Below are 26,935 nucleotides of genomic sequence, written 5' to 3'. Positions count from 1 at the left end.
CATGGCAGTATGTTTTTCTCTTTTTTTTCTTTCTGTTTTCAACGCAGTAAAATGAGCGCTGGCACTAGTTGGCTCATCAAATCAACCCCAAGGACACAGATGCAAAATACCAGCAGCTCATTTCTCCTTATTTTTCTACTTAATCTCACAAAAGTCTGACCAAATCTTATTTATGCGTTCAGGCTTGTCATTTTCCCTCTGCCATACGGCTTACACCTAATCACGTTAAGTTTAATGTTCAGGGTGCACTCCCCTCTGTGTTTCTATGGTAACTTTTGAAGTGGAGTGGGCTCAATTGCGATGGGATGCTGCAGCTCACGGATTGTCCATCATTCCTCAGGGCAGGCTCCGCTGAATCAACTGAAGTTTCAGGCTTCACAAACACACACACACACACACACACACACACACACACACACACACACACACCCCTGGGGCCAGTGTTAACATCCCTCTCTCAGCTTCAGCCTCATCCTCTTAGCCAAGCGCACGTCAGATTCCGGAGTAAACACTGCGCTGTGCTCACTGTCAGTACAGACATGTTTTTTTTCTCTCTCACTCACTCACACTCACACACACACACACTCACCCACACACACACGCTTACCCCCTCCGTAGGCGCACGAGCAATCAGCACCATCTGTCTCTCCCCGGCTCACTCTCGTGGGCTCTCCTGTGGGGTCGTTGCGGGGAATGGACGTCTGGCTGCCGGCTGCTCAGGTGTTCAAAGGCTCTGCACATGGCCTGGGAATTGGGGTTGGGTAGTGTGTATGTGTGTATGTGTGTGTGTGAGGGGGGGTAGCTCCGGCAAACTGAGGTGAGAGAGAGAGAGAGAGAGAGATGCCTTACGACAGGAGGGGGGTCTGTGTGCTGAAACGCACCAAGGGGCACGCAATATGCTCACGAGCACACCGCGCTAAGTGAAATATGGATTAATTAACATAGCACAGCACCCAGGCTTTTTAAACCTGGATCCCTTTCAGGGAGAAAAGGAATGGTAGTCATTGCCTGTTAGAGAAGGGGGGACTTGTGCCAAGAAGGAAATTTGACTGTCATGAAATATGAGTCATCACATGAGCTGAGGCGAAGACAGGGAACTCGTATTTACAGATCCCACTGATCATACTGATTGCACTGCTGTCAATTCAAAGGACAGCCTCTGGTCAATTTATCATCTAAAAATGACCCAATCTCACAGTATCTTTAAGTCACTTCTCTATGAAATGGGGAACAGAAGGATGCTGACATGCAGAGAGAAAGAGAGAGGGAGGAAAAAAGAGAGAGAGAGAGAAGGAAAGAGAAAGACGTCTTTCACCTATTTTTGGGCAGGTTCCTGGATTCTGAACACTGGACAGTGCATTCTCAATTTCACATCAACTTGTCATTGTGTGAATATATGGGTCTCTCAGGGCTGAGGAAAAGCAAGGAATTACTGGTATTGGAAGAGATTAAAATGCTGACTTTTATAAATGGGCCACTCAAGCCTGGACTCGGAGCCCATTAATAACTGCTGCTGATGGAACACAGAACAGGTGGGGGAGGAAGTCTCAGCTACCGCTGTATAAAGAGATGTACTAACCCCCACCCTTTACACACACGCACACACACACACACACACACACGCACACACACACACGCACACACACACACACTCACACACACACACACACACCTTTGTGCTCTTTTCTATTTCAATTTCTCTTGCCTTTTCCTCCTTGTCTTTTCTGTTTTTTTTCCCTGCCTTTGCGTCTATGCGTGTGTGTGTGTGTGTGTGTGTGTGTGTGTGTGTGTGTGTGTGTCTGTGTGTGTCTTCATCTACTTCTACACTTTCCACAATCCCTCATTCTGTCTTTTACCTTCCACTTACTGTATCCTTATGCACACACACACACACACACACACACACACACACACACACACACACACACATGCACACATATTCAGCTCGGCTTTGAGTTAATGGTAATCTGTGTTCAATAAGACATTTTCTGACAGTAATTTGTCCTGTGTCATACTCTCAGAATAACACCTCTCACACGCCCTCAAGTCAGCCCCTGCCTGCCTTATTGAGCCATTTATATACATTAACACTGTGATCTCACAGTCAAGTCTGCAAGAAGTTTGCAAAGTAATTTCTGCTTTTAGAAACTCCCGGCACATTAGATGAGAATCTCTCTCCCCATCCCTCTCTCTCTCTCTCTCTCTCGCTCTCTCTCTCTATCTATCTATCTTTCCTCTCTCTCTCTCCATCCCTCTCTCTCGCCATCTCTCTCTCTTTCTCTCCATCCCTCTCCATCTCTCTCTCTCTCTCTCTCTCTCTCTCTGAAGAGCTGTATTTGCCCCTGTAAGTCTCTCCTGCTGCGTTGGTTTCATCTGTCATGCTCTCGTGCTTTTTCTCATTTTGGGTGCCGCACTCGGAGCGGATGCGTCGTCGCCGCGCCAACACGCGCTGACAGCGGCCCGATCTGGTGTGTAAAAAAAAAATGTAAAAAATTAAATAAAATAAAAACAGGCTTCTGTACGCAAGCTCCAGCTTCCTCTCTCTTAAAGAAAAACACGTCTGTCGTCAAGCTTACACAGAAACGTCTCTGGGGGGGATAACTCAACTCAAAACCGGTTACTGTCCAGTCTCCAGTATATCCGTGGGCAGTGGCTGGCTGATTTCACATTACGCTTGGACGTCCAGCTCAGCCCTCGCTGCAGTGCCTGGTGGGCTTGTTCATGATGAGCATTATCGGGAACCACAGGTCACGTACACCTACAACCTGTTCGCTGACGCACGTGTTTATGACAGATGTCTCTCCTTATTCGTAATGTGAGGTTGGTTCCATGACAGGAGGAGACAGGTAAAGTGTTCACCTAGCATGAGTAGGGTCAGGCCTGCTCAGTGGTCAATTGCATTAGATGCAGCTGAGGCGAAGGGCCTGAGTACTACTTGAGGCCTGAGTACTACAGGAGGCCTGGAGGCATGAGTACTACTGGAGGCATGAGTACTACTGGAGGCCTGAGTACTGCTGGAGGCATGAGTACTACTGGAGGCCTGAGTACTACTGGAGGCCTGGAGGCCTGAGTACTGCTGGAGGCCTGAGTACTACTGGAGGCCTGAGTACTGCTGGAGGGATGAGTACTACTGGAGGCCTGAGTACTACTGGAGGCCTGAGTACTACTGGAGGCATGAGGACTTGAGTACTACTGGAGGCCTGAGTACTACTGGAGGCATGAGTACTACTGGAGGCCTGAGTACTTAAGTACTACTGGAGGCCTGAGTACTACTGGTGGCATGAATACTACTGGAGGCCTGAGTACTTAAGTACTACTGGAGGCCTGAGTACTACTGGAGGCCTGAGTAGTACTGGAGGCCTGAGTACTACTGGAGGCATGAGTACTACTGGAGGCTTCTGGAAGGGTGCTGATGAACCCCTTGGGAGTCTAGAAACGCACCACTGCTTGATCAATCACTGACAAGCCTGAAGGAATTCAACTTTGAACTAGAGTAGTGCAGAAAGATCTCACACTCTCTCATTCTCTCTTTTCCTCTACAGTATTTCATATTCTTTCTTTCCCTTTCTCTTTCTCTCTCTCTCTCTCTCTCTCTCTCTCTGTGGTTAAATGTTTATGGCTTTGATCATGTTGGTGTGTTTATACATTTGAGAGTGAGAGTGTGTGTCCATCTTACTTCCTGTCTTGTCCCTCCACTGTGCTGACCTCATCTGTCCTCTCCTCCTCACATCCTCTCCTCTCTTCTCCTCCTCACATCCTCTCCTCTCCTCACACCTCATCTCCTCTTCATGCAGCTGGTCAGACCTGCTACCTTTTATACTGTCAGTGTAGGGAACTCATGAGAGGGAATAATTGAGAGTGCAGATGATTCATTTATTAATGACTGGACAGGTTGTCCAGGGACAAGGAAGGAGTAGGAGAGAGAGGTTGGTAACCGGCCTCCGCAGTCTGGGCCAGCTACGCTATCAGAATAACAAGCTCATATAAACTCAGGTATATGCTCTGTGATTTAGGGGAAGATACAGCTCATGCGGCTATATACAATCATGTTTAGTTATAGAGGAATATTTTAGCTGTCCTCAGGGTGATGTACAAAGAAAGAATAAAAGCACACCTGTGAATGAAGAACACAGGTTTAGTCGAGTGTTTGTAATGTGTGGTTGTTTACATCTGTAAAAGTGGTTTCAAAAACACATTTTCAAACATATAATTTTTTTTTTTTATCAAAGCAAAATGCTAGTCTCCGAGATAATGTTCCAGTGCGCACCACTGCTGTTCTAACTGATAGGCACCTCTACAGCTTCTACTTGCCTTTTAAGTTGCCTGCATTTCAGTGTGCGTCTCAGAAAGAGAGCAGTGGCAAATTGGTCCAAACCTACAGTAGTTGATCTGTAGTTGAGGCAGTCTCCTTCAAGTCTGAAGAAGTTTTTCAGAAGTTGTTTTTTTTTTAGCCACTTTCTCCTTTTGAAAGTCTTTCTTCGTCGTTCCTCCTCCTCCTGGTGAGATCTCCCTCTGCGCTCGGCAGATAATTGTGTTTATTAAACGGCTTGTGGTCGACGCTGCGGGCGCCTTGTTTTTCTGACAGGGTGCCACTCCCGTGCCAACCTGCCTCCAGAGTGCAGCGAGGCGGGCGGGGGCAGGGGAGGCAGCGGGCAGGAGAGGGGGCAGGCAGGGGAGTTGTTCAGCAGCAGTCCCACATCCAAGAAGCTACTGGAGGTGGCCTGCAGCAAGGTGGAAGTGAGCCTTTAGTGTGTCAGCGTGCATCTCTGTGTTCCTTCTGTGTTCTGTGAGTGTGTGTGTGTGTGTGTGTGTGCATGCATATGTGTGTGTGTGTGTGTGTGTGTGTGTGTGTGTGTGTGTGTGTGTGTGTGTGCATGTGCGTGTGTGTGTGCATGCATATGTGTGTGTGTGTGTGTGCATATGTGTGTATGTGTGAGTGTGTGTGTGCGCACATGTGTGTGTGCGTCTGCTTGAGAGCGAGAGAGAGGGAAACGGGTGTCATGGTGAGCCGGGGAGGCCCGTGTTATCTTTAAGGAGACAGCCCAGGAGCGCAGCATTACCAGAGGATTTGGGGCTGTGCTGTGCAGCAGGGCTGGGGAACTGAGCTGCCTGTGAAGGAGCCGAGTAACAGAGATGGATTAGAGCTCCATAATACTGCCGCCGCGATAAGCCCAAGCCAGAGAGCTAGCACTTCAAACACTTTTTGCCAGTTTATTTATCTGTTTGTGCTCCCCCCCTTGTTTATTTTTTATTTATTTATTTACATGTTTATTTATTTATTTGCTTGTGTACGTACTGCCTCCAGCTGTGGCGGCCGGCGCAACGCCACTTCAAAACCAGCTTACGTGCAAATACGTTTGGAGATTGGATGTATGGTGTGTGTTTCTCTCGTCCGCGGAGAGAAAGAAGAGGCTCCTTGTGGTGGTTGGGTGGTCTGTATGTCTGTCTGTGTGTCTGCGCGTCTGTCCAGTCCGTGACTGCAAGTGAGTTCAAAGCCGATTGCGGAGTAGCTGGACTGTGGAGTTGTGGGCAGCCGCGTGAGGAGTGTACGTTTCGGGCGTCCTTTCGTTTTTCCCCCGCGACCGACGTGGAGCGTTTGGAGAATCTTTTCCCCTGGAGGCTGGCCTTTGTCGCAGCTACCTGAAACTGCTCGTACTGAGAGCCTTCGAAGTATGGAAGCCACAGAACGTTTTGACCTCTCGTATTCCGGAGACCTTTTTCTTTTGAGCTTTTCTTTTCTTTTTTCCTTTTCCTCCGTCTCCTCCTGCCTCAGTGCAGTGCGGTGTGCAGCTTGATGAAAGGCCTCTTTGTGAGCCGAGAGAACATTGCAACATCGCACCGCAGCTTGAAAGGCGCGGAATACATTAGCCTAGAGTAAATCATGGCGTACATACTCCCTGTGGGCCGTGAATAGATTTACCGTGCTACACAACACACACACACACACACACACACACACACACACACACACACACACACACACACACACACACACACACACACAGGTCAAGGCCCAGCTCCTGTGGTGATCCCATAGCAAAATAACATTACATAGCCTACCTCCAGCCTGTTTTAATGACACGCCGCTCGGTTGAGTCCACAGTTACGAGCGTACGAGTGTACTGTATAGCGGAGCACGTGAAATTTACCGGAGACATCAGTGTCCCAGGAGACATGTTTTTGTGAAGTTTGGATATGATGACCACCTCATTTTAGTATTCTAGCTGGAGCAAAAACAGCAGAACGACTGCAGTGGGAAGCTGGATTATGTTTAATGCACAGTGAGATGCTGTGTGTGTGTGTGTGTGTGTGTGTGTGTGTGTGTGTGTGTGTGTGCGTGTGTGTGTGTGCATACCTCTCGGCGGACCGCTTTGCTTGCGTGTGTGTGAATGAAAGGCACCTCCACACAGTGCCCTCCTAGGAAATAACATGTAATAAACTGGTTTAATCACCCAAGCTGTGAAGGGTCATAGCCTGGTCCAGAAGAGCACGAGTGTGTGTGTATGTGTCTGTGTGTGTGTGTGTGTGTGTGTGTGTGTGTGTGTGTGTGTGTGTGTGTGTGTGTGTGTGTGTGTGTGTGTGTCTGTCTCTCTGGAAAATCTTAGGAAGAAATGGGGGCCTGCACTGAAATGGGGGCGCATGGGGGTGCGTGCTGAAAGAAGTCGCGTGGTAGGGTTTGGAGAAGTGGAGGAGGGGGGTGTGGTAGAGGAGTGCGTGGTGGGGTTTGGAGGGTGGAGGAGTGGGGGTCGTGGTAAGAGGAGTGCGTGGTGGGGTTTGGAGGGTGGAGGAGTGGGGGTCGTGGTAAGAGGAGCGCGTGGTGGGGTTTGGAGGGTGGAGGAGTAACGGTGGAGGTGGAGGAGCATGGGCGCTGGCGCTGGTGACGCTGCAACCACGCGAGGAGACATGCTCGCCGATTTCTGTAATTGTTGCCTCACAGCTCCCAAATTCCCATTTTCCGCTCATGCCGCTCTCCTCTCTCCTCCTTTCCTCTCCTTCTGTCGTTTTCCCCTCCTCCGCTATCGTGAGTGCCCGTTGGGGGCTCGATCTGATAGCGTGTGATTCCTCAAGCTTTGCAGAAATCCCGAAGATTTTAAAAACCTCCCCGCGGAGCGCCAGGTAATAAAGACTGAAATGATAGGGCCGGCCGCGGCGCCTCACCACCCTGGGCGCGGCAGAGAGAAAGATAGCTGCCTTGTACCGCTAGCTAGTAGCACATGCACAGCGGAGGAAAAAAAGAAAAAGAAAGAAAAAGAAGCATTCTTGAAGGGGAAATGGAAATGAACCTCATTTGGCAAGAAGCTACGATAAAGAAGATCACTGGAGAAGAAAAGGCACAGACCTTTGAAAGGTAGACAAGAGAGAGAGCTCTTTTGTGTTACCTACCGCCTCTTTATGGAGGGCCGTTGTTTGTATGAATGCCCAGGCTGAGCCAGCTTTCGTTAAGCACCTTGGTTTCTGAGAAGAACATTCTAGCAAGAGTGGAAAAGAGGACACCATGAATGAGGGGCATACAAGGGTGTGAGAGTGTGTGTGTGAGTGTGTGTGTGTGAGGTGTTTGTAGAGGAGGGAGTATTTGTTTCAGTTCCTCAGTTCCTCCACTTAGTCAGAGGTGGGCACCACACTCTCCACTTCCCGTGGAAGTTCGTTAGTAGCCGTGTGGAGAGCGGCAGGCTGCATTAGAGACTCCTGCTCTTTGTAATGGAGCCATCTTTGAGCCACAGGCCACAGATGTGCCTCTCATATTGATGGCAGGTATTTTAAAATGGCTGCCAGTGCTCACCACACAGTCTGTAAGTGCGTGTCGCAATGAGAGCTCAGCTCTGGAGATCAAGAGCAGAGTAGCTCTGTGCTAACTATCATTTTTCTCCCCCATCTTGTCCTCAGTGAAGCCCCTACATAATTGTGCTTAAGCGTGATAATCTATTAGGATTACAGCTCCGTTGATTACGCTGATAAAAAGCCTCCCTGGTTTGACATGACTGCAAATAATGGCAATAATCTCAATCACACAGCACACACACAGAGGGGGAGAGAGAGAAAGAGAGAGAGAGGGAGAAGGAGAAGTAGAGACAGAGCGAGAGACGCCCACATATTCTTCCACCATTTTGAGAAATGCCCCATTTCTGTCCATAAAGCGGGAGCCCTTGGTGTGCTCTAATGGATTACCGTATGTACTGTACTGTAGGGTGTGGGGAGGAAGGGGCCGGTGGGTGGTTAGGGACACAGCCTGGCTCCATATAGGGGAAGAGAGACTAGGAGCCAGAGACTGATGTGAGACGCGTCGCGCAGCCACTCAATAGATTATCCTGTGCAGTGGAGAACCAGAGAGGGGAACTAGTGATTTGAGTCCAGGACCCGCGGAGAATTTCATCACTTTCTTCATTCAATTTCCCTCTCTCTCTCCCTCTCTCTGTCTCTCTCTCTCTCCCTATCCCTCTCTCTCTCTCTCTCTCCCTCTCTCTCTCTCCCTATCCCTCTCTCTCTCTCTCTCCTCCCTCTCTCTCTCCCTCCCTCTCTCTCTCCCTCTATCTCTCTCTCTCTCTCTCTCTCTCTCTCTTTGCTCGCTCACCCATATAGTCTGCATGAAGTCTCCCGCCTTGTCTTTTTTCCCTCTTTTTTTTCTTCTCATGCTATCACTCTCTCTCTCTCTTACTCTGCCTCATAATCTCTCTTTTCCGCTCTCTTTCCCACTCTTACTCACACACTCTCTTTCTTTCTCTATTCTCTCTATATTCTCTCTATTCTCTCTCTCTCTCTCTCTCTCTCTCTCTTTTTTTCTCTGTCGTTGGCTCTCACTGAGTCACTGGTGTAGTCAGTCAGCAGTTGCAGAGCTATCACTGGGTGGTAAATGTGCTGTGCTCTTTGCATGAGCGCGTGAGCGGGCTAAACTGAGAGAGGCTGTGATTGAGTGCTCCTCTCGGTTTCCTGTGGAGACTTCAGAGGGCAAAGCTGGTGAATATTAACGACTCGAAAAACACAGCAGCCTCTTTGAGGGGGGCAAAGGGTGCTAAACGCTCAGCGCAGGGTTTTTTTTTTTTTTGTTGCTGTTCTTTAATTCTTCCTTTCATTTTTTGGCAGGCTGTTTTATGAGACAAAAGGGATGGCGCCACACGCGTCTTTGACAGGAGCCAGCCAATCGCAGGCGGCTGTTTTGCGCTCCCTCGTCGCACGGGTGTCGGCTATTTTGAGGGACGTGTCACCTGAATGGCACGACCGGGTGTTCCGAATGTGCCGCCTACCCACAATGTCCTCAAAGTGAACATCTGTGCCTCTCCGCAGTGAACAAGACTCATTACGCCCTGCCAATGAAGGCTGTCACCGCAAACGTGTCGCCCTAGGATTCTGCTGATACCAGACTTTGTGCACACATTAGAAAGAAAGAGGAAGTAAAAAGAGAACAGTAGCAGTTGATATGACAAGTGAATTTAATGAGCAGCAAGCTCTGTTTATTAACAGCATCTGCCGAGGCAATACTTCTTAATACCTTTTCTCAGATGACACTTCCCCCAAGCTGAATTGTACCCTTGCATCCCAACACACACACACACACACACACACACACACACACACACACACACACACACACACACACACACCACCCCAACCATGTCCTCTAATATGATAAATAAGCCATTTGCTTAGAAGGGTTTCCTCACGGGTCCCTTGTGCCCAGCCAGGAAGCCGATTAGTGCATGTTGGGGGTTAAATGGTCGGAGCTCACAGGTCTTGGAGCCGGAGGTACTGGTGGGAAGCTATTCTTCAGTGTCAGCTGGGGGTCTGGGGCCTGTAGCCGGTGTCTAAATGTAGGGCTGGTAATCTGGCTTAGTTGATTACATGGAATGCCGGGCTACACCATCTAATTAGAAGTGGGTTCAATGGCGCCATGCATGGCCGGGCTCTTCACGCGCGGTTACCCCACTACCGCCACTACCGCCACTGCTGCTGTTGAGGATTATGGCGGTGCTCTCTACTCTACCCAAACCGCTGCTTTCGTTTTTTTGCTTCCTCTCTCTTTCTCTCTCTCTCTCTCTCTCTCTCTCTCACCCCCTCTGCCTGTCTCTGTTCACTTTCACACTTCTCTCTCAGTCTCTCTCTCTCTCTCTCCTGCTGAGAGGATGGGAGGACAGAGAGAAGGATCAATAGATAGATAGAGGGAGCTGGAGAGAAGGGTAATGCACTGGAAGTGCACCAGCCCGGCGCAGACTGGTTTCAGCATCAGAGGTTTGCCGCCCCACTGGCTACGGGCCTGTTGTCAAGGAGAATGCTGTGGTTTTTTTTAGAAAACAAGACATGGCTCACTTGAGAAGTGTAAAGTTTCCATCAAACTCCTTTCTCTCCAATCTCAGTTGAAATGCTGCACCCGAAAAAGGGCTTGTCAGAATACAGCTTAGAAATGACAGTTCTGTGTCATATTATTTTGTTTATTGCTCAAGACGTCAACCTGTGCAGATTGCTTCTTGCTATAGATATCTAAACATATCATTGTCATTGTTTTGGGCTTTTTCACTGTATCTTTTAGTAGTGGGATTGAGTTAGACAGTGACAAAACACACTCAAACATTTTCACTCCCATCTCCATCCCCCCTCATCCACAAGATGGCATTCTGTCTGATTCCATATCATCAAGTCAAGTCAAGTAGAACTTTACTTGAACTACTGTATATTGGACCTACTCTGTGCTGTAAGTGTCCAACCCAAGTCCCTTCCTGTCCCCGACAGCTCCACCGACGCCCATCGCTCCCCCAGAGCTGCTGGCCGTGGGTGCCACCTACCTGTGGATCAAGCCCAATGCCAACTCCATCATCGGGGACGGACCCATCATGCTAAAGGAGGTGGAGTACCGCACCACCAAGGGCAACTGGGCCGAGACCCACATTGTGGACTCGCCCACCTACAAGCTGTGGCATCTGGACCCGGACGTGGAGTACGAGATCAAGGTTCTGCTGACCCGGCCAGGAGAGGGCGGCACGGGACCGCCTGGGCCACCCCTGGTCACCCGCACCAAGTGTGCTGGTGAGTACTGCTGACATTTTATCCTCTCAACACACGTGTGTCCAAACGCTCTATACTGCTGTCGATATCTGCTTAAAGTCTCCCGACAGTAAATAAACAGAAGATGCCCTTCAGCATTGCTATCTTGCTAGGCTGTCTTAAACAGAGTTAATAGCTGCTACCTTGATGCCTGTTCTGGCAGGTAACTCAATTGAACAATTGAAGGCAGCGAGGTCGCTGGTGGACTCAAAGAAATAATATCGGAGATAGCATTTTGTTTTTCTGTCACTGAGAACATGTACAGTAAGCTAGATGTTCTTAGAAAGAATCAGCTGTATTCTTTAATGCAGTGAGATTGTAAACTAACCACTCCAGAGTGCTAGGTATCCATGCCGATTCCTTTGTGTTTGTATTGTACATTTAAGGGAGAGTGAAGGCTTAGATGGTGGCTAAGTCTATGAGAAGTTAGAAAGAATGGCTAAGCTGGCTAGCTGTACGATTGTGAGAAGGGCTGTGAGCTGCAACAATTTGAAACTGGGTTAACTTGGGAGACTTTTTTTCCCACGATGGAGAGGAGAAAGTAGGATGAAGTGAAATCCAATCCAGCGGGAATGATGCTTCGACATGCACCACGGGACTAACACAATCTCTGTTACACACACACACACACACACACACACACACACTCACACACACACATACACACACACACACACACACACACTGCGCACACACACACACACACACTCACACATACACACACACACATACACATACACACGCACACACACACACACACACACACACACTCACACATACACACACACACACACACACACACACACACACACAGACTCACACATACACACACACACATACACATACACACACACACACACACACACACACACACACACACACACACACACTCACACATACACACACACACTCATACACATACACACACACACACACACACACACACACACACACACACACACACACAGAGCCATATCACAATCAGCAGCCAAAGTTTTGTTCAGCAAACCATCTGAAATCGCAGCTCCTCCAGATCCTGGACAGCGCCGCCAAAGAGCCCCCCTGAGACCGGGACGCCTTCCAATTAAAACACACTTGGTGGTGGGGAGCTGCTGTGAAATTAGGGATGATGATGATGATAATTGTGACTGTTAAATTGCGTAGGAAGTAGAGCGAAAGTGAAGGTGGATAGAGGACAGGAAGTGTGTGTGTGTGTGTGTGTGTGTGTGTGTGTGTACTTGGAGGATTGCAGGTAGACAGGTAGAGTCATCATAGCATTGCTTGTGGGGGCTGGGGCTGGGCGTTGCAATTTTCACTTGCAATTATTAACGCAGTGGGTAGGGCATGGCGGCGTCTGAGGCAAGCCACAGCTGATTTGATAAAGTGACAGCTAATCAAATGAGATGTGCGGCGGGCGAGGGGGCAGGCTGGCGCGCGGGCGGATGGGGACGCTAATTGAGGGGAGCAGATGAGCATTCCGTGGGAAGAGCGTGTGATCCAGGTGAGCGGCGTGATGAAGGGGCCAGGTTTGACAGAGCTGACACCGCGGGGAGGCTTCACTGATCTGGAGCTTCATCTCTTCTCCCCTCCTCTCCTGTCTGCTCCTCTCCCCTCTTCTCTTCTCCTCCCCTGTCCCCTTCTCTCTTTCCCCCTTCTCTCTTCTCTTCTCCCCTCTTCTCCCCTCCTCTCCTCTCCTCTCTTCTTTTCTTCCCTCCTCTCCTCTCCTCCTCTTCTCTCTGCTCCTCTCCCCTCTTCTCCTCTCCTCCCCTGTCCCCTTTTCTGTTTTCCCCTTCTCTTTTCTCCTCTCCCTCTCTCCTCTCCCTCTCCTCTCCTCTCCCCTCTTCTCCTCTCCCCTCCTCTCCTCTTCTCTCTTCTCCTCTCCTCTCTCCTCTTCTCCCCCCTCTCTTCTCTTCTCTTCTCTTTTCATCTCCTCTCCCCTCCTCTCCTCTCCTCCTCTTCTCTTCGTCTCTTCGGCTCATCTGCTACTGCATCTCATTCCCTACTCCTCTACTCCCTCGTCCCTCTTTTACCTTTCCCTCACTCACTCTGTCTCGCCTGCTCCCTCCTCTCTCTCTCTCTCTCTCTCTCTCTCTCTCTCTCTCTCACTCTCTCTCTTTCTCTTTCTTTCTCTTTCTTTCTCCTTCTACACCACTGATATACAGTCGATTAATGTCATATCATTCACATTTATATACTTATATACATACACATACACTCACACAGATAGACATGCGCACACACACACTCACACACACACACACACACACGCACACACACACGCACACAGATAGACATGCACACACACATACACACACACACACACACACACACACACACACACACACACACACACACACACACACACACACACAGCATTATTACCACACGCACAGATAGACATGCACACCCACACACACACACACACACACACACACGCACACACACACACACACACACACACACGCACACAGATAGACATGCACACACACACGCACACACACATACACACTCTAAAATACTTCTGCTTTACCTCCCCTGCCTGATCCACTGCCTTCATTTCCAATATACTGCTGATGAACAGGAAAAAAAAATAACGTTGTCAGGCATTTTTCTGGATACGAAACTTTAAAAGTAATTTAGACGAGCAGGCAAGCAAAAGAAATGAAATTGGAGGAAAAGAACCCTGCATTTGAATAGAGATTGCTGTGACCTCCTCTGACCTTTAGCATTGCTGAGCGTGGTCAGGTCGGTATGTACGGCAGCATTTCCGTCTGTTTTAACAGCACCTGCACATGCCTCTGTATGTGTGCTATTATGCCCGTGTTTTGCAGTGCAGCTCTGCGCCTGGGGACTACGCGTGCTGTGGTGGCTCACTCCGTGTCGTTATGCAGGGAGCTTTAGGGAGCGCGAGAGTGAGAATGATGTGCTAATTCTACAGCCTGGAGCAGACGTGTAGGTAGCAGGAGATGCTTCCCCAGACCCCCACCCCCATCTCCTCGGAGTCTCCAACCCTCCCCTGCCTCCCCCTCCACCCCCACATCCTCCCCATGCTGAGCCCCCAGATCGTGTGCCTGCCTCCCCGCCTGACAGCCTCCATGCACACTTAGGCCTTCCCAATTATGGATTTGGTATTCCGACACTGCACTGATTCACATTATGCTAATTCCACACCAGCACGCACACACACACACACACACACACACACACACACACACACACATAGGCATACACATACACACAGACACACACACACACACACACCACACACACACACACACACACACACACACACACACTCTGACACAGCTTACTCATCATCATAAAAGTACCTCCTCCTCGCGCCCATACCTGCAGGCGGTGGGGTTCATTACGAGCGCGCAGTACGGCCACAGATTCACCGCTGCTTGCTTGGCTTCACATTAGCCTCGGTCGGCGCTAACATTAATAGCGCAAGGGGAAAAAAGCTCCACCTGAAGGATATATAATATAATTTGATGCGAACATGCAGCAATCAATTCGATCACTCTGAGCCAGGGGTTTGGAGATAGCAAGCGTGTAATATCTGCAAAGCATGAACAGAGGAATGTCTTTGACAGGAGGTAATACCAAATGGCATTATAGAAGCAGTAGGGGCTAGCGCATTACCCAGCTAGCAAGTATAGCCCAGCAGGCTTGTTTTGCATTCCATGCCACGGATGTTATGAATGTGGGAAGCTGGAGTTCAAACTGCATGAGTCTGAAAGAGTCTGACAGAGAGGCTGGAGCACCAACAGAAGCCAGACTACTGTGTTGGGGAGTAGTTGCTAATGTGTAGCTGGATGCGCTAGCTGGCCTTTTCCTTCACCTCCAAGACCATTAAATAAAGCAAACGAGAGTCATGGCATCTGAAATGGCGCAACATCAGAAATCCACACTGCCGACAATGTACAGGCCAGATGCCGGAAAGCGAGCCAAATGTTTACCACAGTCGCATGTTTTCGCATGTAAGCACCTGTGTCCTTCCGTGTCTGGACTAGCGATCAATATGAGAGCAGCTGTCTGTTTTCATCAGATCAGGCTTGGGTAGTCGCCGGGATGGCCTGGTGCCATGAAGTGAGGTCAGGGTGTATGTGTCTGTGTGTATCTCTATGTGTGTGTGCGTGTGTGTGTGCCTGTGTGTGTAGTGGTGGTGGTGGTTAGGGTGTGCGTGAAAGTGAGGTGTGTGTGTGTGTGTGTGTGTGTGTGTGTGTGTGTGTGTGTGTGTGTGTGTGTGTGTGGGGGACACAGAGGTGAGGGGTGCGGGACAGCTGAACATGTGTTTCTCAAGTGGAGCTGCTGTTCACCTGTCAGACCCGCTGCACGGCTGCTAGCAGATTGGAGCAGGCAGGTGTGGCAGTGGCGGCAATGGCAGCACTCAGGTGTGGCCCTAGCTGTAGGCGAGAGGTGACATGTGTGTATTGTGTGTGTGTGAGTGTGTGAGTGTGTGTGTGTGTGTGTGAGTGTGTGTGTGTGTGTGTGTGTGTGTGTTTGTGAGTGTGTGTGGAAGTACAGTCACAGACTTTAAGATGCTTGCACACACACATGCTGCTGTTGTTCTCAGAAAGCTTTCCTCACCCAGACCACCCAGGCTTCTCCCCTAAGCATAGACCATTTATCTCCACATAATCTTCCACAAGTCTCCACGGACATTACCTCCCTGTTAAGCAAAAGCATTAAAATGAAGGAGAAGAATTGGGGCAAAGTGAGATCTTAGATAATAGATGATAACGTTGAGGGAGAGAGGGGGTGGGGGTTATTGGGGGGCCTGTTTGTTATAAGTTTTAACCTTTCAACCCACCCCACAGCACAAAACCCTCCACATGCTCCCCTCTCAGCAGGGCTGATTTTGGGCGGGTGGACGATGGATGGACTGGAGATTCTGTGTGTGAGTGTGAGTTTGTCCGCTACGCTAAATGGATGTTCATTTTCCAGGCCAAGGCTGATTTGGGCTGCCGGTTATTAACGGTGGGAGCAGCGTGGCGCGAGGGTGCTGGGCTCTCCGTCAAAACGCCTGCCACGATTAATCTCTCGCCGCCCTCGTCTCAGGATGACACCCCCCCCCCCACCCCGTTTAAACGCCCACCGCCAATCACACTTTTAGGAGGTGGACTTAAGATCCCCTAATCCATTTTTCCTCCGCGTGAGTGATCTATAGACTGCAGCCCTCCACCTGACTCTCTCCCAAACCGGATTTATTATTATTATTATCTTTCCCCACAGTTTACCATAAATCTCCCCTCCACATCCCCACACCCTCCCACTCCGACCCCCACTTGGAAGATGAAGGTGATAGCGTGCTAATGCTGTGTGTAACTCTTTGTGTCTGTGCTTGTTTATCAGCATAATCTAGTAGTGTGTGAGTGTGTGTGCGTGTGTGCGTGTTTGTTTGTTGTTTGTGTCGCCTCCTGGCATGTTCACTCTCACCTGCTGACACCCCCCCAGACACACACACACACACACACACACACACACACACACACACACACACACACACACACACACACACACACACACACACACACACATACTCCAGAGTCCTCTGAGTGATTTTCACCTGGGTAATGCTGGATTCATGACAGATTTGTGTTTTTGGCACCTCTTATGCATTATCAGGGCGTTTCATTACATTTCCTGTCACGGCCCCCACCCCGCCACAACTAATACAGGAGTGCATCCCTTCAAAATGTTGTTTCAGGAGCAGCATTTTTCACCTTCTCTATTTCAAACGACATTTACACACAGCCTACCGAAGACATTCTCATTAAAATGCGGTATTATCATGTAGAAAACCCATTTGTGTACGGTACTATATGAATTAAGAGCTTGTTTGAGAGATGTTGTGTCGGGATAGTGGCCAGATGGAATTTGATGGTGCTGAACGCTAGCGGGTGTGGGTGTGGGTGTGTTTACAGTGGCATGTGTCCTGATGGGATCATCATCTCTGTTGTGGAGGGCCAGGGGACAGATTAAAGGCGTCCCACCTCACTGATCTCCCCTTATAGGAAACTCTGCCCAGGCAACAGATGATTTTTCAGATGCTACCACCAACCCAGCCTCCTCTGTTACCATGGCCTCTCATCGTACTTCTTTCCTCTCTCATTCTCTCTCTCTCTCTCTATCTCTTTCTTACTTTCACTCCTTCTCTTATTCACTGGGTACTTATCATGCTTAAGGGACAGACAGGGACTTTTGGGGCAGGAGGTAAAACAATAAGAACTGAAATAAAAATCCTCTGATCATCTGCTGTATGAGCAATCCTTTTAAAATGTTCTTCCTTTTAAATGATCTCCCGTGTAGAGTTAATTGGTTGAGTGTTTATGCCAGAGAATCTAATGTGTCTTCTGGCTAATGTTCCGATTCCTAAAAAAAAATACCCCTAAAACCCTCCAGATGAAGATGACAGCATTTTTTTTTTGTCATCGCTGTAGACCTCTGGGTAAAGATGCAACACGTTTTGGCCTACATGTAATTGTTCCAAAAACAAGGCTTCAGCCAACTAACTAAAAAGTAAATAGAAATACAATCATATATAAGTTAGTTACATTGTCTGTATTGTGCTGTTTGTGAGAGGGGTTGCACATTTTACACAAATCTAACACATACAGTAGCCTACCTGTAGATGACAAAAGAAAGACATTTAAGGCATATAACAGGCACGCACACTCATCAGGTTTCGCCATTTGTCCTTTACATTTTACCTTTTTCTGCACTGGAGCCGTAGTGGGCTGTGTGTGGGATGTTTTTTATATATATTTCAAGTAGCGTCATTACAATGAATGGCCTGAAAAAACAGGCCTCTACAGCGTCCTAGACCGGCTGATGGGCTTTTATCTTTGGCTCAATGCAAATGACTTCGCCCCTCTCTCCAAAAAAAATGAGAGAGCATATCACTGCCAGTCCCCAGTCTATTGTGAGGTGTGGGGCACCTCTTCAGATGAAGTCAGCAGACTTGAATAGCACCATGGGCAGATAAAAGCCCCCCTTACCCCCCCTTACCCCCCTCCTGCCTTTCACCCTGTTTTGGGAGCTTTTGGAGTTCCAAGTGTACTTGAGGCCAAAACAGCCCTGGAGTGGGCAAGAGGAGGAGGAGAAGAGGAGGTGTGTGTACAGGACCGGAGCTGGCCGCTAACGCTAACTCAGACGGCTAGTTTTTGTTCACCCTCTCTCTCCCTCCACCCCCCTCTCTCTCCCTCCACCCCCCCCCCCTCTCTCTCTCTCCATCTCTCTCGCTCACTCTCTGCTCCCCCTCTCTATTCTCACTCGTCCTGACAGGCAGTGGAAAGGTGTTGAATTATGCACAGGGGGCAGGTTCCGTGACACCTTGGCACGTGTAGCCTCCTTCTGAGGTGTTTGTTTGTGCGCCTGTGGTCGCTCCTCAGAGGGAGGGAAAGAAACTTTCCCTTTGTGATGTCTTTCACTGCTGTCTGCTGGAAACAGAAGGAAAGAGGGAGACACATCATGTTGTGGCTTTTATTTTCTCTGAGAGAGAGAGAGAGAGAGAGAGAGAGAAGTGTGTGTGTGTGTGTGTGTGTGTGTGTGTGTGTGTGTCTGTCTGTCTATGTAAGAGAGAGACAGAGAAAGAGAGGGCGTGACTATGGCCTAGTCCACACGTACCAAACCGATCTTTTTTTCCTCCGTCTTCCCTGGAACCGTATCAAGAATATTTGCGTCCAAACGGATCCATCTCAACACGACTCAACACGTTACTTCATACCCCAGGCCTATAGGTGGCACTGTTTCTTTACAGAAATTGACCAAAATTTGCGCTTTACAAACAGACAGAATAGGCTATGACGAAATGGCTAGTGAGAGGAAACCAGAATTGTTTGTGTGGACTGATGGTGAACTGTCAACTGTAGTCAACTGTAAAACTAATAAAATATACTTTACGGTTTATGAAGGGTGCAGTCCCGTCCTTTATTTGGCTAACGCAGGTAGGCCTACTAATCACCTTTACTTTCTTTGGTTGTAGGATAGTCCGTGATTCACATTAGTTTTGGCTATCACCGCAATTAGGCTACTAAACACAAGGCTTACCCAAGTTCTAGGCTATTCTGTCGCCACATTTATAATATTGCTATAAAACCTTCGTTAGTAACAGTCAATACTTTTGCCTGCATTAAATCGTGCATTCGCATTCAGTGTGCTACCATTGGCTTAACGTGAGTTCTAAGCGTCTTTGTATGCTTATATCTGATTTCACTCGACTGTGAATGCACATATATGTTGTAAGACATGTAAAATAAATTAATGACACTGGCACTATGCACAAATTAATGTAGCCTAAACTTACACCGCACTTTCCTAATAACTTAAGTTCTCTCGTCACTGACAGTAGCTAGAATGCATAAAAAAAACACCGGAAAAACAGTGTTCAGTCCACCAAGTCATAAGCTATCGGCGCTGCGCAGAGCACCAGTTGTGATATTTATCTTAATGGAGTGTAATCGTAGGTAATGTCATGTATGAAAACTAGTATTGTTAGGCAATATTATAAGTGCAAGTCCAGGGCAGCTGAGGTGTGCTGATGACATCATCGATACGCGAGCAGGATGTGCGGTTTCGCTGTCTAAACGAATTCAAACGGGCTACGGTTTCAGATTTTCCACTCTGGGACCAGGTTTCAAAAAAGTGCGGTTTCGGGCAATGCGTTTACAGGATTCGTTTGGACACTCTGCCAAGACGAAGCAAAACCTCTGCGTTTAACCTAAAAAGTGTCTCCGTGTGGACAGGCCCTATGTGTATGAGAACAAGTTTGTGTGAATTTGATTGTGTATATGCATGTACAGTATGTGTGTGTGTGTGTGTATTTTCCTCATCAGAGGATGAGTCCTCTGTCTGACTAGTGACTAGCAGGGAACAAAATCAGAACTGTGCTAAAAGACCAGTGGTGTCTGTCGGTGGCATTTAGTGGCTGCTGATTTTTTTCTTTTGTCTGGTCTGATTGACGCCCTATTCTTATCTCTTCATGTCTTTGCATCTGCTATTGTCTGGCCTGTCAACTCACAAAGATATTTTTTCCTTGGTTGTTGTTGTGTGAAGTCTGTTCACCTACCAATACATATGTTATTTGCCATGTGACGTTTTCCTGTTTATCGGATGCCGATACCTCTCAGATAGTGTCATTTATGCATTTTTAAACATTAATCACATTTTTTTTAAAGGAATGTCTTACGACGTGGGCATTTGAATGAGGATTTGATGTGGGCTGATTGGATTGGATGAGTGGCAGCAATTGAATGAAGGAGATTAAGTTGATGTGCTTCATGAAAAACAAAATAAGCCTTTTTCCATCCTCAATAACATGGGGAATAATAATTCCTGTGCATGGTCGATAACATTCCCCCTTTTTATATTTCCATTTAGTTATTTTATTGTAAGTCATAGCTTGGTTACATTTGGGAACAGTTTAAAAGGGGAATCATGCAAAAAAGATGAATGTTATCAAGAAAATGCATTTTGATAGCAATCTGACCTGGCAGTCTGACAAATAAAAGATGACAAAAGAATGAATGTCTTTGCTCAAATCAAATCAAGTCTTATGCTAAGTCAGATTCTCACTTCAATCTTTGTATTCCTTTGAAAAGTCGTTTTGCTTAAAAAAAACTGTCATAATTCATTACTGATTGTTAAAGTGGAATCACTTTGACATTAATGTCTCAGAGGATTGAACCAACATTTAAGATGGATAAATCAATGATGTTTACTACAGGGGATACACAATCCAAAGCTTTTTAGATTAAATACCACTATCTGTCCTGGGTAACTCTGCCGTCATTAAAAATGTATGGCACCTCAGATTTCAGCACTCCTTGCAAAAGCAATTGTTCCTGGAATCCAGTGATTGGTTGCCGCAGTATTACCTCTTCTTGTGTGTCCACTCCACAATCTTGTGCTACTGTTACGAGATGTCCAGGTACTTCTGAGAATAGGATCTTTACTGCAAGAAAATCAACAATTATGTCTCAACACCATTTTTAGGATCTATCATTTTCAAGATCAGTGCTGAATGTTCCACTAATTCTTCTTTCTGAGGAAAGGCTCTTGGTGTCTAAATGTGTTTCTCACAGTCAACACTAATGTGCTTTTCACACTAAAAGTATTTAGAAATGGAGGCAGCAGTAAAAAAAAATCCTTTGGAAGCATATTCATTAAGCAATTCAAAATTTAGATTGAAGGCATTGGCGATATAACATCCATTTGGGAATAGGAAATGGAGCATCCCCGTGCTATAGCTGGGGGTCTGGGCTAATGAACTTGTGACGATTTGGAGGTTTGAGAGCAAAAATATCCTGGAGGACAGAGGCACACAAGCGCCGCCTCCGCTGGGCCAGCTGCTGTCGTCTCCTACTGCGTTCGCTCGATATTTCAGAACTGGCTTCCAACACGCTGCCCATGTAACATATTTATTTTCGTTGGGCTATATCTCCATAGTGCAAAGAAAAATGTATATGTTCATAGTGTATAGTGCACACACACACACACACACACACACACACACATATACACACACACACATCCACAAAACCTTGTCCTGGGTATTGGCCTGTTGGTATATGTGTGTTCATATGCACTGTATGCATTTGTAAAATTGTGTATCAGGCAGTTCCTTAATTAATTAATTAATTAATTAATTAAAGTAACAAAAATGAGACAGTGTATACTAGATCAGGGGTTCCCAAACTTTTCTACGACAAGGCCCCCCAAATACCACTAGGTTCTGGCCAAGGACCCCCTTGATGTTTTATTAATTAAACCCATCGACAATACTACGGCAAATGTATAAATACATTAAGCTAATCTAATAATTATTTTAGCCACAACCACATCGCGATGGAGCATACAGTGTGTAAAATTTTTATTTGGGGCTTTCTGCTATATTAGAGCCATCACTCTACTATTATTCCCAGTCAGTATCATGGGAAATATGTTCAGATATGCGTCACATTATTATAATGGCATTGTATAACAACCCTCATAGTGCAGTATATTTTAAATCTTTCAAATGTATTTATTTCTTGCTTTTATTTTCCCCTCCAACTTGCTGAGGCCCCCCTGGCACCCCCTCGCGGCCCCCACTTTGAAAACCACTGTACTAGATGATGACACACTGTGTCTCTCAGTGAACTCGAGGACAGGACGCCAGCTCCAGTAATGATTCTGGAAATCAGACGGTGATGAAGACATGATAGGAGACAGCCGTGCGCCACCCGGTGTGTCCGACCTCAATGAGCTTTTCAAGTAGGCAGAAGCCAGCCACAAACAAATGAAGAGAGACCTTCCTGGGGAGGGGAGGTTTTTTCTTTCTTTCTTTTTTTCTTCCCTCCATTTTGGAGACCTGTGTCTTCAAACAGAAGAGAGTCCAGCTCTCGCCAGCTTTGTCCGGGGAGCCATCAGGATCCAATTTTGGCTTTATTAGGGGGCCTGAATAGGCAGGCGAGCAGAGTGGAGTCGGGAGAGAGTCTCATTGAGGCCGAGTACTTGCCATGCTAAATGGGTTAATTTACTCTGAAATCGGCTACATCAATAACATGATGTTATCTTTGGCCCCTCTGCAGCGTCCAGGCCATTGAGGCCATTATGAGTATACCTCAATTAAATAATGGGGGGACTCTACACTTCGAATTCTCATTTTAGCTGCGTGTGTGTTTCGTGCGTATGTATGCGTATGTGTGTATAGATTTTTGATTCTCATTTCATGCCTGTCTGAACATCCTCTTAAGTTGCTTTGTGATTTTGTGAAGACAGGGTAGGGTATTTTTTCCCCTTCCTTTTTGTACGTGTATCTATTTTGTTTAACAAGTCAACATTGTGCTCCCTGCTTTGATGTTTATCTGGAGGAAGATCTCTCTCCGTGAATGGCTCCATCAGTGCAAAAATAACGGGCAGAACCATATGCAAAGCAGCCTACGCTGCACCACACAGCGGGTGCTAGTGGTAATAAGCAAAGGGGGCTGCTGGGATGTTTGGGCGGACGAGCATTGCCCATCAAACAGGGCGCTGCATTAAGGGAATAACTAGTACTTAATTGCTGGATTTCATAATTGCCTTTCGGTGAATTGTTTCCAGGCAACCTTTCTTTTAACACAATCATCTCAATTTTAGCGCGGCCAGCCAAAGGGGCCCTTCGGTGTGAGCGAGGGCTCTGGGAGAAGTGCCGTGTTAAATGGGGAGAAGAAAAAAAAGGCCATTTTGGCTCACCGCTCGCCTGATGAATAATGGCCAGTGAAAGACACTCACAGGGTCAGTTGCTAAAGGTGATGGAGGAGGTGGAGGTGGTGGTTGTGGTGGTGAGGTTAATGGTGGTTGTGGGGGTGTTAGTGGTGGTGGGCAGACTGCTGCTGGTGCTGTGGCTCATTTGGTGGTTTGTTGTAATATTCAGAGCAGAGCTGAAAGACAGGTGGAGCACGGCAAATGCAGAGGGAAGTATCATTGATGGAGAAAATGGCTGTGCAGCCAGTGCTGTGTTTTCCTCTGCAAAATCAAATACTGGACATAGAGCTTGTAGTCACTGTCAGTATGATGCTTCCCTCTTTCATAGAACTGCATCACAGTGACATACTATTGTTTATATATGTTTATATCCACACTTTTCCCCAGACTTCACACAATGCATGACAGTCCATATTACTGTTGAGTTAGGGTTGTACTCTGTGCTTCAAAACACAATGATTTGATGAGGCTGGATACAAAAAATCTTTGCATGATAATAGTACTGATAAAACTACTGAAGGATTTCACCTACTGTCAATGATATAATCAAACAATAATATGTCACTGTGAACCCTCAATAGCTAGGGTGTGTCTTGATATTTGACAGTAAATTAATGCTAAGTTAGTTATTTGCAATCTTTCAGCCCCTACACAAATGATAACTTTGTGGGCGATAATCGTAATAGATAATGGTGGATAATAGGCTTGCTGAAGACGGTGAATGTCATAACAGTTGCCTTGGAGACTTGAAGATATTCAGTGGATTCGTGATCCGTGCATAATAAAGCACTGCTTGGCCTTTGCGGTGGGAGTTATTTTAAATAAAAAAGACAGAACCACAGTGCGCACTGGGGTGGAATTACAATATCCTAACCTTTGTGCCTTTTGATTAAAATGTCAATTAAAATTTATGTTGAGAAGAATGTGCCAGTAGGCATCAGGGCCACAGCATTGGTTGTCTATGACTTCTCCTAGAATGATTAAAAAGAATGACATTCCCTGAGAATGGCATGTCAGCTCTTTTCGGTCCCATTGTCTCTTCAGTTCTCATATTTGAAATTAAAATGAAGATATCATCATAATTTAGAGAGCATTTTGCAATTTTTCCATTGTTCTTTGCTTGAACACATTGGAATGCTCATTAGAGAATTAATTTGTAGATGTGCCCGTTATTGTGTTTAGTTCCCAATGTAGACCATCTTTGGTATTTGCAAATGAGGTGTCAAATTAAAGGTTGGTTTTAAGTAGCCATTTTTCCAGATGTTATTAAATATTTAAAACATTTATTAAATATTCAGTTTTCAACTTATATTTTTATAGACCCTTTTACTGCCTACGTTCAGCAATATGCGTGCACATTTTGGAAACAGAAGTAATATGTTACCCCAGTCCTTCACACCAGAGAATTTCTAATAGGAGCCAACGGCCCACCCTGTAAAATACCGAAAGGACAAAAGTATTTGTTTGTTTCACTTTTGATGGAAAACCCACACTGTAGTTGTGGAAACAATAAAATGTCAAGTTTTTTGATGATAAGCAAGTGACACAAATGCAGCCGTCAAGCCCCATAGACTCCCATTCATTTGCAACCATCCCTAGGAGAACTACTGGTGAACTGCACCCAGTTTGGATAGAATGGCAGTCAATAGGGAGTGAACAGGCTCTCCGTAAACACGCTCTGTTCACTCCGATTCAGACGAGGAAGAGGAAGCTACAACATACACACAAGCTTTTTAACACTGATTTAGAGGTATAACTAGCATCAAAATGTATTTTGTTGTTGATCCATTTGTGTACTGTAGCTTGACTAACTCCACCATACTTCCATTTCCAAAATGTACGCAGTCATCACTGTCTACAAACTGAAAAAAGGGTCTATTATCATTCAAAGATAGCTTGTTAGAATACAGGTACATTTCCATTATAAGTGTACATTTTACAGCATCACAACCTGGCTTTATTTTTTGCTAATGGACTTGTCCAGTGATATAATATAATTAAATATAATACATTTAAGAGTGATGCAATATTTTAGATAAGAAACCATATCCATACATCATGCATCGACACCCATACATCTATGATAGATCATCCATATAATAATGTGTGAAATATGCCGTTTAGCTTGAAGGATAGAGCAATCAAATGAAATGGACGGAATTGAAGTCTTCTGACCTTTGGCTAGCCTTTATGACACGTCACAACGCCAGCTGATACCACATCAACAGTGACGTGAGATCCTCTTCTGTCCAGAGATTCCTCACAGTTCATTTGCTTCATTCAGGTCACTGGGCCTTGAGGCCTGTCAGTAAGTTTGATAACAGGTGTGAACAAGGTAATTTTGTGGATTTTGTGGATGTAAGTGACATTTACACATTATCTGAACCAGGTGAGGTGTTTTTATTTTATTTTTGACAAAATGATACTTACAGCATCTAAGTAGTCTTGAGATTAAATTGGGTTCAGCTTTTTAACACAAATACATTAATATGCACTTTAGGTAAGATATGCAGAAACTGTGAAAGGGATCCACAAGGGTATTCAGAAACACACACACACACACACACACACACACACACACACACACACACACACACACACACACACACACACACACACACACACACTTCCCCAAGACTCCATGAATGTCCATTGTGGGTGCTCGGAGAGAGAGAGAGGGGCATTGAGATCTCCGTCACCGCCATGTGATGCATCATGATCCTCATCGTAAGAACTTATCAAAGGAGCGGAAAGCAGCGGCATAGAGAGAGCGAGAGAGAAAGAAGGAGAGAGGGAGAGTTAAAGAGAGAGAGAGTGAGAGAGAAGGAGAGGGAGAGAGTTGTTTTCCTGCAGTGTTGCTAAATTATTGGAATGAGAGCAGGTCTGATTGATTCTGAGGGAACGGGTGATTGCTTTCTCAGACAGGCGCTCGGGCGGAAGGGAGGGAGCATAATAACCAGAAGGATCTCTTGATACAGGCACTCCTTTATGGGGTGTGTGTGTGTGTGTGTGTGTGTGTGTGTGCGCGTGTGTGTGTGTGTGTGTGTGTGTGTGTGTGTGTGTGTGTGTGTGTGTGTGTGTGTTTGAGAGAGAGAGAGAGAGAGAGAAAAGACAGAATGGGAGAAAGGGATAGGTGTTTGGGATATGAGTAGGTCTTTCACTGATATCAGTCTTCCCCGAGCCTTTAGATTGCTTTCCCTCCTGCCCCCCACACACTACCTCAACCCTTTTTTTGTTTCAAGTGTTCATTCATTTTGGAATGGGGATGCAGGGAGCCTTTTGGCTCTTCCTCACCTCCTCTTTCCCCCCTCTCCTCTCCTCCCTGTTATTATCTCTCCCTCCATCCCCTGCTCAGCTGGGCTTCCTCATCTTAGATCTCAGGCAGCTATCCCCTATCCCCTATCCCCTATCCCCTATCCCTTATCCCCTTACCCACATCTGGGTCCAAAAGTGGTGACTGTGCTGCCCATTTGAGCAGGAATTGAATCATCCCAGACACCGAACCGCGCTGATGAAAATTGCTGTGGCCCCAGGCCTGAGTAGTGTTTGCACTTATGTACATGTGTATGCACATCTGTGTGTGTGTGTGTGTGTGTGTGTGTGTGTGTGTGTGTGTGTGTGTGTGTGTGATATGAGAGAGAGACAAACAGAGAGAGAGTGTGTTTAAGGATAT

General features: G+C 46.8%; 1 protein-coding gene across 18 annotated transcripts in view; it reads left to right on the top strand.

Annotated features, from left to right (window-relative positions):
* Nucleotides 1–26,935, top strand: part of ptprt (protein tyrosine phosphatase receptor type T) — a 211,218-nt gene that overhangs the window by 79,336 nt on the left and 104,947 nt on the right. For all 18 annotated transcript variants that reach the window (XM_048254125.1, XM_048254123.1, XM_048254139.1 and 15 more), the window contains exon 7: nucleotides 10,720–11,013. In XM_048254125.1, the coding sequence (XP_048110082.1) occupies nucleotides 10,720–11,013 (294 nt within the window). The remainder of the gene's footprint in view (nucleotides 1–10,719; nucleotides 11,014–26,935) is intronic.

Source organism: Alosa alosa, chromosome 10 (genome assembly GCF_017589495.1).
Source record: "Alosa alosa isolate M-15738 ecotype Scorff River chromosome 10, AALO_Geno_1.1, whole genome shotgun sequence".
Taxonomy (NCBI): domain Eukaryota; kingdom Metazoa; phylum Chordata; class Actinopteri; order Clupeiformes; family Clupeidae; genus Alosa; species Alosa alosa.
The sequence above is the reverse complement of the archived record's forward strand: the minus strand, read 5'-3'. Positions and strand labels throughout refer to the sequence as shown.